Source organism: Triturus cristatus, chromosome 5_2, assembly GCF_964204655.1.
Source record: "Triturus cristatus chromosome 5_2, aTriCri1.1, whole genome shotgun sequence".
Classification (NCBI taxonomy): Eukaryota; Metazoa; Chordata; class Amphibia; order Caudata; family Salamandridae; genus Triturus; species Triturus cristatus.
The window spans coordinates 563686936-563700863 of NC_140588.1; the positions used below are offsets into that span (position 1 = coordinate 563686936).

The 13928-nt window shown below is 46.8% G+C and overlaps 1 protein-coding gene across 6 annotated transcripts in view; it reads left to right on the forward strand.

Moving 5' to 3' along the window:
* ENOX2 (ecto-NOX disulfide-thiol exchanger 2) overlaps positions 1–13233 on the forward strand; it is a 1377678-nt gene extending 1364445 nt beyond the window's left edge. For all 6 annotated transcript variants that reach the window (XM_085607631.1, XM_085607636.1, XM_085607633.1 and 3 more), the window contains one exon: positions 10938–13233. In XM_085607631.1, coding sequence (XP_085463757.1) covers positions 10938–11069 — 132 coding nt within the window. In that variant the 3' untranslated portion in view covers positions 11070–13233. The remainder of the gene's footprint in view (positions 1–10937) is intronic.
* Positions 13234–13928: the final 695 nt, after the last annotated feature.

Consider the following 13928-nt stretch of genomic DNA (forward strand, 5'->3'; position numbering starts at 1 on the left):
ACGGCAGTGTTTCTTCCAAAGGATTGTCCCCAGGAGAGCTGGAGGACAGAGCGAAGGAGAGGATGCTGGCTAGGCTCAAAATGAATGGGCAGAAAGACATAGAGAGCAAGAAAATAGAGCTTGGGATGGAATTAAGATGAAGAAGTTAGACTTGGAGGAAAAGAGGATGCATTTTGAGCATGACAGAGGATTGAGGGAATTGGAACTCAAGGCCAAACGTTTGGAGGTTCCTCCCTCTGGTGGCAGCATACCGCCAGTGCAGGTAGAAGCAAGAGCTTACATCCCCAAAGATGTAGTGAAAGATTTCCACAAGAATGAGGATATTGTTCAATGGTTTAGGGCTTATGAAGCTGTAATGTTGGCCCACCGGGTCCCTGAGAAGGATTGGGGAGCGGGATTGTGGGGCCGCTTTGTTAGTGATGGGAGGGACACTTTGTTGGATTTGCCTACAGAGGAGCAGATGTCCTATACCCACATGAAGGGAGCCCCAATGTTCAGATTTGGTTTGACCCCAGAGTTATACAGGCAAAGGTTTAGAAATTGCAGGAAACTGGAGTCTACCACTTGGGTGGAATATGTGTCTTTCTTTTGCAGAGCATTGGATGGTTGGGTGAAGGGTAGCAAAGTGGATAAGTTTGAAGCGCTCTATGATTTGTTAGCATGGGAGCACTTGTCTAATAACTGTTTCCAGAGCTACGCCAGCATCTAATTGATAGCAAGCTGACTAACCCTAGGAAGCTTGCTGATGAGGCGGACGGCTGGGTGAGCCCCCAGGTCCAGAAGGGTCATGTGGGAGACTTTGCCAAAGGTGGGCAGGGTCCCCAGCAGGAAGAGTGGGGGGGACAAGGGTAAACAGAGGGAGTTCCAGAAATGGCCCCAAAGTAATCCCCAAGGGAACCAAGGGAAAGGTTCCCAGCCTCCCCCTGAGAAGAAGGCAGTGGCCCCGACAGATAAACCTGTTCACAAGGGGCCCAAGACCTGTTTTAAGTGTGGTCAGGTAGGCCACTGTTCTTATGATGCTCGATGTCCCTTGTATGGGAAGACAGAACCCATTGGTGCACCACCCCAGCAGTTGGCTAGTGTAGCCCTGGGGGAAGAGATGGGTGCCCAAGGTGGGTGGGGTCCCGCAGAGATGTCCCTTGTCTCTTTAGGAGACTGTGAAGTGGTCACCAGGACCCAGCTGCCTGATAACACTAAGAAATACAGGCAGCGGGTGACCATAAATGGCAAGAGGGTGGAAGCTCTTAGAGACACTAGAGCCAGTGTGACAGCTGTCAGTTGTCGGCTGGTGTCTGAAGACCAGGTAGTCCCAAATGCATTCTACCCAGTTGTTGCCGCTGACAACACAGAGAGCCACTGCAAGGTGGCACAGGTTCCCTTTGAGTGGGAGGGGGGGTCTCAAGAACTCTTCAAGTAGCTGTGATGCCAGCCATGCCTGTTGAATGTCTGTTAGGTAACGATCTGGAGAGCTCCCCTTGGGCTAAAGTGGAGCGGAGACCTCATTTGGAGATGTTGGGTTTGCCTGAGTGGGCCTGCGTGACCACTCTGTTGATGGCAGCCGGTAAGTGTGTTCAAGAGGACCTGGAGCCTGAGAAAATGGCCCAGGTCCCTGCCTTTAAGAGAAGAGGTAGGGGGCGCTGGAAACCGGCCCCTGAGATTCCCACGGCCCAGGAGGAGGCGGACCCTGAGGGGGATGCCCTAGAGCCTACCAGGGAAGAGATTGCTGAACTGGGAGACTTGCCTGAGCTGACACATTGGCAGCAGGAAGGAGGTCCCTCCAGGGAGGAGTTCTGTGAGGAGCTGAACAAGTGCCCTTCTCTTGTGGGTTTGCGGCAGCAGGCTGCAAACCAGGCAGCAGGTGATCAGTCTGGATCACATTGGATCTACTGGGAGAATGGTCTCCTGTATAGTGAGCCTAAGGTTGCTGAGCCTGGGTCAGCCCGTGTGCTGGTGCTACCCCAGCGCTTCAGAGCCTTCCTACTGGGGCTGTCTCATGATGTGCCTTTAGCAGGACATTTGGGGCAGGACAAGACCTTTGAAAGGCTTGTGACCCATGTTTATTGGCCCCAAATGCGCAAGAGTTCAGACACTCATTGCAGGACCTGTCAGACTTGCCAGGCAAGTGGAAAGAGCGGGAGGAAGCAAAAGGCTCCTCTCCAGCCATTCCCTGTGGTCAGCACCCCCTTTGAACGGGTGGGTATTGACTTTGTGGGGCCACTGGACCCCAAGACAGCCAAGGGCAACAGGTTCATCCTGGTCTTGGTGGACCATGCCACCCGGTACCCGGAAGCCATACCTCTGAGGACAGTGACGGCCCCCGTGGTGGGACGGGCACTGATGGGAATTTTCTCACGAGTATGATTCCCTAGAGAGGTGGTGTCTGACCGAGGTACCAACTTCATTTCTAAGTATATGTAGTCCCTGTTGCAGGAGTGTGGTGTAACCTACAAGTTCACCACTCCTTACCACCCCCAAGGAAATGGGTTGGTTGAAAGGTTCAACCGAACCCTAAAAGGCATGACAATGGGTCTTGAGGAACATATGAGGCGTAAATGGGACGTCCTCTTACCATGCCTTCTCTTTGCGTACCGTGAGGTGCCAGAGAAATCTCTAGGGTTCAGTCCCTTTGAGCTTCTCTATGGACGCCCAGTGAGAGGACCTTTGAGTTTGGTCAAGGAAGGCTGGGAGCAATCTCCCAGGAAACCTCCCCAGGATGTATATAGCTACATGCTGGCCTTCAGGAACCAAACTAGGCATTTCAGAAAACTCGCTGAGGTGAATCTGGAAGCCAGCCAGGAGGAGATGAAGCGGTGGTACGACCAGAATGCCACTCTGGTAGAGCTTCAGCCTGGTCAGAGAGTGTGGATCATGGCCCCCGTGGAGCCCTCTGCGCTCCAGGATAAGTGGACCGGACCATTTGAAGTGGTGGAGCGCAAGAGTCCGGTTACCTACTCGGTGGACTTGCGGTCTCCCAGGAACCCCTTGAGGGTCCTGCATGTCAACCGCCTGAAGCCCCACTTAGAAAGGTATGAAGTGGGCATGCTCCTAGAAACAGATGCTGGAATGGAGAAGGAGACTGAGCCTCTTCCTGACCTCCTGTCTGCAACAGAGCAAGATGAGTCAGTGGATGGAGTAAACCTCTCTGCCACCCTGATCCCTGAGCAACAGAATGACTATCACCAGTTGCTGGGACAGTTTTCTGACCTGTCCTCCCTAATTCCCAGTGTCACTGATTGGTGCGTCCATGATGTAGTCACCGGGGACAGTCCTCCTGTCAAGCACAAAACTTACAGGGTGACTGACAGGGTGAGAGCTTGCATCAAGGAGGAGGTCTCCAAGATGCTTGCGTTAGGGGTGATTGAGTCCTCTAACAGTCCTTGGGCCAGCCCAGTGGTCTTGGTCCCAAGGGCTGCCGCACCGGGTGTCGCGCCAGAACTGCGGTTCTGTGTGGACTACCGAGGGCTCAATTCAGTCACCAGGACTGACGCGCACCCCATCCCCAGAGCTGATGAGCTCATTGATCGGTTAGGGGCTGCCCGGTACATCTGCACGTTTGACTTAACGTCTGGGTACTGGCAGATCGCCTTGACTGATGGGGCAAGAGAGAGGTCAGCATTCTCCACACCAGATGGGCACTACCAATTCCGGGTTATGCCCTTTGGGATGAAGAATGCCCCTGCCACCTTTCAGAGGTTGGTCAACCAGGTGTTGGTTGGGCTGGAAGAGTTCAGTGCCGCCTACCTGGATGACATCGCAGTGTTCAGCTCCAGTTGGTAAGAACATCTGCACCACCTCTGGGAAGTGTTGATGGCACTGCGGAGAGCAGACCTCACGATCAAGGCGAGTAAGTGCCAGATCGGACAGGGTTCCGTGGTGTACTTGGGACACCAGGTTGGGAGGGGCCAGGTGGCGCCCCTACAGCCCAAGATTGAAACCATTCTGGCTTGGGAACCCCCAAAGACCCAGACAGAGGTGAGAGCCTTTTTAGGACTCACCGGGTATTACAGGAGGTTTTTCAAGGGGTATGGCAGCATTGTTGCACCCTTGACAGAGCTGGCTTCCAGGAAGCAGCCCAAGAGAGTGATTTGGACTGACACTTGTCAGAGAGCTTTTGATGCCCTGAAGACTGCCATGTGCACGGCGCCCGTGCTCCTGGCACCCAACTTCCCAAAAGAGTTTATTGTGCAAACAGACGCTTCAGAGCATGGTGTTCTATCACAGATTAATGAAGAGGGCCTAGATCAACCTGTAGCCTTCATCAGTAGGAGGTTACTTCCACGGGAACAGAGGTGGAGTGCAATTGAGCGTGAGGCTTTTGCTGTGGTCTGGGCACTGAAGAAGTTGAGACCATACTTGTTTGGGACTCACTTCCGGGTTCAGACAGACCACAGGCCCCTCAGATGGTTGATGCAGATGAGGGGTGAGAATCCAAAGCTGTTGAGGTGGTCCATTTCCCTACAGGGGATGGATTTCACGGTGGAACACCGCCCTGGTACACAACACGCCAATGCTGATGGTCTGTCCAAATTTTTCCGCCTTAGTGATGAGAACTCCCAGGAGGTAGGGTATTTCTCCCCACATTTCAGCTGGAGGGGACAAGTGTTAGACCTGGCACCATTGGCATGGGTCCCCCATCCATTTTTCGCTGTTGCCTCATGTGTTTTTGCTGGTTATAGATGCTTTGGGCACTGTGCCACTGCTGTTCAGTGCCACAGTGCAAGTGCTCCCTATAGTAAATTGATATATGGATTAGTGACTCCATGATTGGCTTGATTGGTTTACTTGTCAGACCCTAGTACAGTGCACTGTGTGTGCCCAGGGCTTGTAACCAATGCTGCTGGTGGGCTTGCAGCACTGATTGTGCCACCCACCGGAGCAGCTTGTAAAGAGTGTCTCAGGTCTGCCATTGCAGAGCCTGTGCACAGTCTGGTACTGCCATGCTGACTGGGCAAGTGCACCCACTTGCCAGTCCCTAAAACCCTCCCTTTTATGCATATTAGTCACCCCTATGGTAGGCCCAAGGGCAGGTTGCATTATAGGTAAAAGGTAGGACATGCCCTGGTGTGAGTGGCATATCCTAATAGTGAATTACAGCCATTTTCGTTTTTCACTATTGGAAGGCTATCTGTTCTCCATAGGCCAGAATGGGCAGTTTGGTTATTACATTTTATAATCCTAACTGACTAAGAGAACATGGTAGAAGTTCGAGTTTAGTATGCCTGAACTCAGAATGATAAAATACATCTTTTAGTGAAGTTGGTTTTAACATTCTGAGTTTGAAAATGCCACTTTTAGAAAGTAGGCATTTTCTTGTCTAACGATCCAAACCTGCCTCTGCTAGGTTGTGTATTCCTTGTCTGGAGTTTGAGTGACAGGGCTGAGCAATTCCAGGAGACCGGGTGAGGTAGCCCAGTGGTGAATAGAGAGATCAGCATCTAGATGGGAGGGAGGAGCTGCACCTGGGACCTGAATAGGGCCGTGCCTTCCCTCCACAATGCTGGCTCCACCTCCTGTGGTGTGTCTGATGTCCCTGCCCTGCACTGTGAAAGGAAAGAAGGAGACATGTCAACAAAGTGCTCCAGGACTGACCAGAACTAGTTTGGACTAGGCAAAGGCCTCTCTGCCTTCAGAGAACAAAGGGAAAAGGAGTATGAATATTGGGACCCAGACCCAAGAACTTTAGATCACTTCTGGGAATCAAGACGAACCTTTGCTGTGGAGAAGAACCAGGAAGCTGAAGGAGGAGACTACCCCGTGCTGTGTGTCTGGGGGTTGGCCTGCAGTGGTTGCTTCATTGCCAAAGAGAATAGAAACGGACTGAGTGTGCTTTCTATCAACTTGAAGAAGAATCTCCAAGGGCTTGAACTAGAGCTTGCCTCCTGCCTGAAGTCTCAGGGATACAAGACTTCACCAACCCCCCTGAATTCCCTTGCTGGCAACCGAAGTGCCTGCTCTTGTGCTTCTGAGAGACTGCGTGTTGCTGGGAGCGCGACGCAACAACAAGAAGCGTGCTGCAGCCGCTGTCATCGCATCGCCGAGGAAGCGTGTCGCCGCCGCAGCCGCTGTCATCCTTCCATCGCCGAAGCGCGCGCATCGCCGGAGAAGTGGGACGCTGCCACAGAGGTCATCGTCTCATCACCGGAGAACCGCGTTGCAGGGCCTGTTGCGGCTCCAAAGATCATTAAGTCGCCGTCGGGCGTGTCGCATCACACCAACGTTGTTGCATCGCAACCAAGACGCCATTTTGTCACAACACCCCAGAGAAGAGTATCTCATCGAGGTAATATATATAATGAAAACTGTGAGTCAAATACTATGTGTGACCTTTACGCTACTACAAGACTGAAAATGAGTGCTCAGTAGAGTCTGGCTGCTAACGTATATATATCAATATGTATATATATATATATATATATATATGCATATATAGAAAGAGGATTCCCATCACCCACTCGAAGTGGCTCGCTTCATCATCTGGGAACCCGGAACTAACAGAGAACCGTCCTCTACTAGAATTATGTAGATATTGGTTCAATGTATGTCCCAGATGCATATAACAGTATGTTATTCTTATAGTGAAGGAGACAAGATAAGTAATGGTTCAGGGTGATGTTTGCAGTGCAAGTGATAAAGATAAAAAGTGCTGTTTAAAATTGACTAACAAGGCACAAAAGTAGTTTATTAGGGCGCTGCCCTGATGCCAAAAAATAAAAACAGTGCTTTAACAGTTTGAACAAATAACTGTAATAGAAAACTGGTCTACATGTTTCAGCCAACGGATATTTCCATCCAGGCTTTCGTCAGGACCAAAGAAAAGCTACTGCAAAGATTAGTGTTGTTGTGCAAACCTGACAAAAAAGAATCAGTAACAATACAACCTGAACCCTGCTGTTGGTCCAGGATGATCTATAGAGAATGGTTCTGGAAGGTTTACCTAGAAAAAATCGAAAGCAGAGCAAACTCATAGAGAAAGCAAAACCAATTGTGTAGCGTCACGATTAGGTAAAAACACGCATATAAATAGAATATATCAATTATGCGAATACTTTATATGTATCTTGACACCTCAAAGTCTGTCATATCAAGTCGTAAGAAGGTTTTGGGCACTTACCCGATTCGTTGTGGGTGTGCACCTCGCCTCACCTGGCAACCGCTCAGGTTAGGAGGCACCGCTCTAAAATATAATACAAGTGTAAAACATTACACAACCTAGAGATGGTTTGTTCAATGTCATCCACCTGATTTATAAGATGATTATAGCGCATATTAAAAAACCACGACAGGTAGATTCACAGGAGCCCTTATATTGATGAGTATTAATGCTGTGCGAACTATATGTGCATTAATCTCACAGTCCAATAACGAGATTCTTGAATGCCACAATGACAGAAAAACCTTATAAAGGACCTCTAGTAGTTGTACAGGGTCAAAATCGAAATAGTCATAACAATAAACAAAGGAAAGTCTTAAAACGCGGTTACTGACAGCATAGGTAAGGCGTGCATATATAAGATGCAGGGTCTAAGCTTATAGACACAGGAAGTGCTGCCTTGGGCGTTTTTAAGACCACCTCGTATGTCGAGTATAGTAACCATAATTGACTAACATAGCCTTCAATATGGAGCCACTCTCACCTCTCCGTCGGTACCCCTCTCTGGTGCTGAACTGGAAGGGGAGGTAAACGGTATCGGTGGGGATCCATATTTAAATAGACCGCAAGGCGTCTTGCTCACCGCGTCTTGTGCGCGGTGTGCGTCAATGACGGGACGCATATAGATGACGTCATTGCGTTTAGCGTGAACAAACTATTTTATCTGGGAAATGTAGTATTTGGCTGTAACGTGCATGATTGATGCGAACAATATGCATCCAGGAGTGTCATATAATCCAACACCTATGTTGTAAGATAAGCACCATGAGTCAATTGTGCAATACCCTCATACTTGCCATTAAAATGAGCTGACTCTTCCACAATGTGATCAAGATTGATGTGCTGGGAATAAACTAGGCCTGGGAGGTAAATTCCGTTCTGCTCGCAGAATTTGGGTAATTTCGCGTTCCGCGGAGAACGCGGAATTGCCCAAAATTCTGCGTTCTGCGGCTTCGCAGAATTTTTTGCTTGTTCCCGTTCTCAAAATGCGTGTTCGCGAGATATTTTCCCCAGAGCACGCAAACAGTGATCGCGAATAGAAAAAAAGCATCGCGAACACGCAATTCCGCGTGTTTGCGGAATGTTTTGAATTTTTTACAGTTTCGCTGAGCTTTGCGTAGCGCGACTACACAAATTCCACCCACCCCTCGAATAAACATGACAGAGGATCTGTCCCAAAGGAGAGGATGGTGAAGGGCACTGCGAAAGTTAATGCAGCCCCCTCACTCCTTCTGATAGAATCTGTGACCAATATGTTGGGGGAGCCTCTTGAGTGGAAGTCTTCCTCACTCAACTGGAGAGGACAAATCCAAAGCATGGTCTATTATGATTGTTTGGAAGGCATCAGTCCTATTTTACAGTTGGGGAGGAAATAGAAAAACAGGTGTGGCTCATTTTCTGAGGCGTCGAAGGGAGGCACAACGAGATATAGTGCCACAAAAAATGCTGCAAAAAATACAGTTGTCAGCAAGAAAATTTGCTAATCCACTCAACACTTTTCATGGCAGCTTGTAGTCCTGATCTGTTGGTGGTTGACCAAGATGATAAAAGCAAGCAGGTGTATGCATTTGACAGGTCCAAGAAACGCACGTTCTACCCCTTCTTTTCGTTGGCAAAAGCAGACAGTGGTCGCTTGCAACCACTTTGGTTCTTGGACTGGCCTGATAGTGACTTTTGGGCTTCAAAAAATATAAATGTTCTTTTTTCATCACATTTTCTAGCATTCATTTAATACAAACGTTCCTTTTCATTTAAATATGTTGCAGAGTAATGTTGAATGTTAAAGTACTAGTTTATCTTTGTAAATATTTGTATGAAATTAAATGTATCACACCTATAAGCATATTTCATTCTTGCACTGACATTGTGCCAAATGTCTTCGTTATAACAGTCAGCTGCCAACCGTAGCTGGTGAACCAGGTTCAATTCTCAGCAGGGAAGCGCAACATCCTGTGATTTTGGGCAAATCACTTTATCTCCCAGTGCCTAACAAAAATGAGGTGTCCTCATGTAACGCTATTGTTGCTCATGTAAAGCGTTCTGATACCTGATACCTTCGGGCCAAGTTTGCGATGTATAAAACTCAATAAAATAAAAATGCGAGACCAATTGCATTGCAAATGCTTGTTTAATGGTTGTTTTATAGTCCTGCCTTGCTTTAACTATGGCAGCTCTATCCTTAGGGCTGTGATTAAGGGCAAGTCACAAGCACTGGTGGGCAAGTCACAAGCACTGGTTGGCTGTCCTGCATTCTCTGTCGAACCGGCATTCTCTGTCAAACCAGCCAGCCTGTATAGGTTTGATGTTTTTCACAGGAATGGTTAAAAAAAATCATGAAAAATGTTAATTTTCAAAAGTCTCACTGCTGCCAGTTGGTGGTCAATAATTAACAAATGACAAGAGAATCAGGCCGATATTAGCCCTTACAGTGGTCACCAGAAGAGTGGTGATATTAACAGCCTGCCTGCCACCCAAGCCCATTGTTCTTAGGGGTTAGGTCAGTTGCACCTTTGTGTGTAACTGGTAGGAAGCTATCCGGCAGACAATGTACTACTTTGTTAGGGTTGTGACCACGAAACCCACTTTCCACCGTGCCCCCCACATCCACGTACTCAACCATACCCTTAGAAATAAAGATAGTCTGACAGTTCCTTGGCCCGGCTTACAAAAGTAGGCACTTGTACATTAGGGTTAAGACTTTGGGCACAATACAGCTCATTTACATTTTTAAACACAGTTCAGATAAGGCTGAAGTACCACTAAGGCAGATATGCTTCATTGCAAAACTCAGACTACAAAATGCTCAGTAAAAGCCTAGCAGGTCGGCTCTACCCATTCATTGGTACCCTAACCCACGCACACCAGAATGGCTTAATTCCTACTCTAAATGAGTCTTAATACATGTCATCTGTTCAGGGTGATGCAGATTCCAAACCTTCCACCCTCCCCAGACATTCATGCCTCTGCGGTGATCCTCTCTATTGACACACACAGAGTCGATGTGCTCAAAACAAATACACGTGTTGCTCTGCAGTGACGAGCCAGCACGTCACGTCAGCTGCACGGCTCGAGCCAACAGGCAGTCTCTCCTCACAACTATAATAGCCAAGCCGCGATGTGAGGGGCGCTGCTCACGAGCTCTGAGACAGCAGCCACCGCTATCAGCCATTAACATTGCGCACGCCTGCACGATTCTTGTCTTCTGCACGCGCGCACAACTCCTGTCCTCTGCACGCGCGCGTGCATAACTCCTGTCCTCTGCGCGTGCACATGTCATGTCCCCCTTCGCCCACCAATCCGACGACAATAGGTCTTGCCAAGGCGAGCAGCACATGCGCTGCGTCGCTAGGCGAGACCTAAAAAGGATGGAAACCTTGGTGTTTAATAGGAGAAGAAATAGACCACAGTTTACATATGTCTCCAGCAATGCGTGGCCTGTTTTAACGGATTAAAGTTATGTTATAAAGGAAAGTCTGGGAAACATACACTTCCAATATCGTTAGATCATTTTGACTAGGTTTAAGGGACTTCTGGCTTAATTGGACGTCCACAAACATTTTGCGAGAAGGGTAATCAGTTGATTAAAAAATGCTAAATGTATGGGTGGCATGAATAAGGCATATGAAATAATAGTAGCTAATATCTTAATAGTGACAAGCCTACCAAGATAAATATAATCCAGACCATTTCTCACTAAAATTAGCTGTTTTTGTTGTAGGTAAATCCATATTTAGTTAGACAATGTTACCATTTTAGACAAAATTACCCTCTTATTTTTAATTTCCAGATCTGCACCAGTGAAGTGGAGGCATTGATGACGAAGCTACAGCACACATTTCAGCAAGAGATAAGTGGAGTTGGAGCCAGCTTAGAGAAGAGATGGAAATTCTGTGGTTTCGAAGGATTAAAGCTGACTTGACTCAAGCTGCATTATTGCCTTGAATGTGGACATAAAAAGTAGACTTATGTGCTTCATGTAAGCCAAGGGTGCTCTAATGGCCTCTGCGTAACACGGTCCTCATATGTCAACAGCTTTAAAATCCTAGCTATCCACTGGAACCTCCTATGGCTGACTTAACAAAAGCATCCGAGTGCCTGGGAATGGCAGCGGGGACAATATGAAGAATCGAACCTCAAGTGCTGTAATTTTATTTGTTGGTCTAATTTTTCTCTTATCTTTTTGTCATGTCTTAAGCTTTACCGATTTTGGAGGTGTTTCATGTATAGTGTCCCTACAATTGCTGTGTGTTTGAAAAGACAAACTTGTTTCTTTTCTTGAAAGGCTAAATAACATGTTTTTACAGTTTGTATGTGGCCGGTGTCTCTTGAACCTCCACTGTCAAATCAGTGTTTGTAACTATCGGAAAATAACAGTTGATGTGATAGGGGTTCACGTCAATCAGAAACGTCACTCAAACTTCTAGCATTGGGAGACGTAAATCAATATTTTATACATTTGTAAGCTAGAAATTCTGTTGCAGCTGGAGGAATAACATTCTCTGGCATCGATTGTCTACTTAAAGACTGTGATATCCTCTAAAGAGTCTGGTTTGTGCCCCCTCCTGTCTGGCGACAAGGAGGCCAGCCGCATTGCCTCCAAATAGATAGAAAAATATAATATCTTCATGTAGGTGAAATTAACATGTGCTGAAAACAACTAATGAATTTAACAGTTGCTTTTTTGCACTGTTATTGATGTTATTTTTTGTAAATAATCCTGTTTTAAAGCTGGGGGTCTTCAGTTTATTTCATCAGGGAAAGAGAAGAACAGACTGAAATAAGAACCCCTTTTATTTTGCTATTCCTTGCAGTTATGGCGTTTCTGTCGATTTGTTTCTGCTGTCCTATGGTTAAATCGAACAGCAGCTACTGCCCTCATGTCTTTGTAGTTGTAATGTGGAGTTTCATGCTGGAAGGTTCCAAAGAGATGATGTTTGTCTTCACGTTGAGCCACTCAGAGCCGGTACAAAGTGCAAACATTATTACCACCCTAGTCGACATTTTTATCGGTGCCCTCTCCCCTGCTGTAGTGGTCCGATGTGCTGTTGTAGAGGCAGTTTGACAGCTGATGGAGTCCAAGGCAACTTCTTGGTTACTAAAACGATAGTCCTACTACAGAGATGGCGTGGGAAAACACTGGTAGGCTAAGTATTGGTTGTACACATCGCAAACTAAGAAATCAAATTTACAACATGTGCCTGAATTGTACTCTGTGTCTATTAACCATGACAAGTTTGTACTCTTCTTACCTAACCAGTTTTCGGCAGAACTTGTATTTTTCTGGGTGGATTAGATGATGCTAATTTCCATTGGAATATTTGTATGTGCCTATCTGCAGCTCTTTTGCTCTCTTGAAGCACAGTTAGTCAGGTCACACGTTTACAATCCCTTGTAGGGTTATAGGAAGCTCCCATGAATACACACTGGATTGAAATGAGCCTACGGCTGGAAATCAAGAAACGGGCACTGCCATTGCCGTTGTTAGTACTGTCCATGTATGTTCTATGTTGACAAACTTAGTTTATTATTCTAGTGCATTTGAAATAGTTTCCCCCCTTCTCAAGGTCTAGATGCTTTCCTTCGGTTTGTTGCCAAACCAAGCACTCACTTTCTTTAAGATAAGGATTTATCGCAGTTTGCTAGAAGTTGGGGGGTATAAAAAATATTCTGATGAGAGAGAAGAGCTTCCTTGGAATTTACTACTGATTATTGTCAATTCAGTTAAATAAGTGAAACAATTCCAAATGGGGTGTGAATGCTAGCACTACAGATATAGTTTTACTTACCCAGGAATTGGTGGGCAAACACACTCCTTTACACCTAAAAATGAAATTAACTTTTGTCTAGTTCATTAACGTCTTTGTTAAAATCTTTTTTACCTTGAAAAGATGACCCTTTGGAGGCGATCCATGTTTGAAGAGGCAGTCTGCCGAAAAGCACTAGGGACTGGCTAAAACTGTCCATAGTGACCTTGAAATTATCTGTGAACGTTTAACACAATTCAGGAATATTTCTTTGTACATTGCTGAGGTCTGTACTGTTTGAAGTTGTATTTTTCAATATAAAAGCCTTTTTTACAGCTTGCTCGTTTTTGAGTGAATATTTCATTACATATGTTGGGATTGGAAAGTCCTCTGCATGGTTAAAAACATATACTCCTGTCCTGAATGCCCAGCGGTACTGTTCTCTGGATCCCTAATGCTGATTTTTGTTGACATAGGCAATCGCAAATCATGTATGTGTGCCATGGCATGGGCCTGTCTCACAGATTGTGGCCTTGTTGGACCGGGAGGAGTTCCTAGAGCGCTACCCTTGTGAACGAGGACGGTTATTGCCTTCACCAAAGAGTTAAGTAGCAACAGCGCTGTGGTGGCAGCATATTGTGTACTGATCAGGAGTGAGCAAGTCCTTTTTATCCTGTGTCACTGGAGTGAGGCCTACAGGCTCACTCATCATTTTTAAAAGTTCAGCTGCTGTGTGCTTAACTCACCCCTGACCTGCATCAGGTAGATGTAGAGTGCTGCCCAGCATAGGAATAGGACTCTGTGCTGGATGTATGTGTGCCTGGGAAGGGTACAGTACAGGGATAGAACAATGCTGGGCAGAGCATATGGTTAGTGCATTTAGTGAGTGTTTGTATGCCTGTGAGGAATACATTCCAGTAGGGATGCAGTGCTGTGCAGTGCATGCACAATGAAAGCATGTGCTTGGGTGTATTTGTGCTTACTAGAATTGCTATACATGAAGGGTAAAGTATTGTGCAGCGTCCACATTGTGA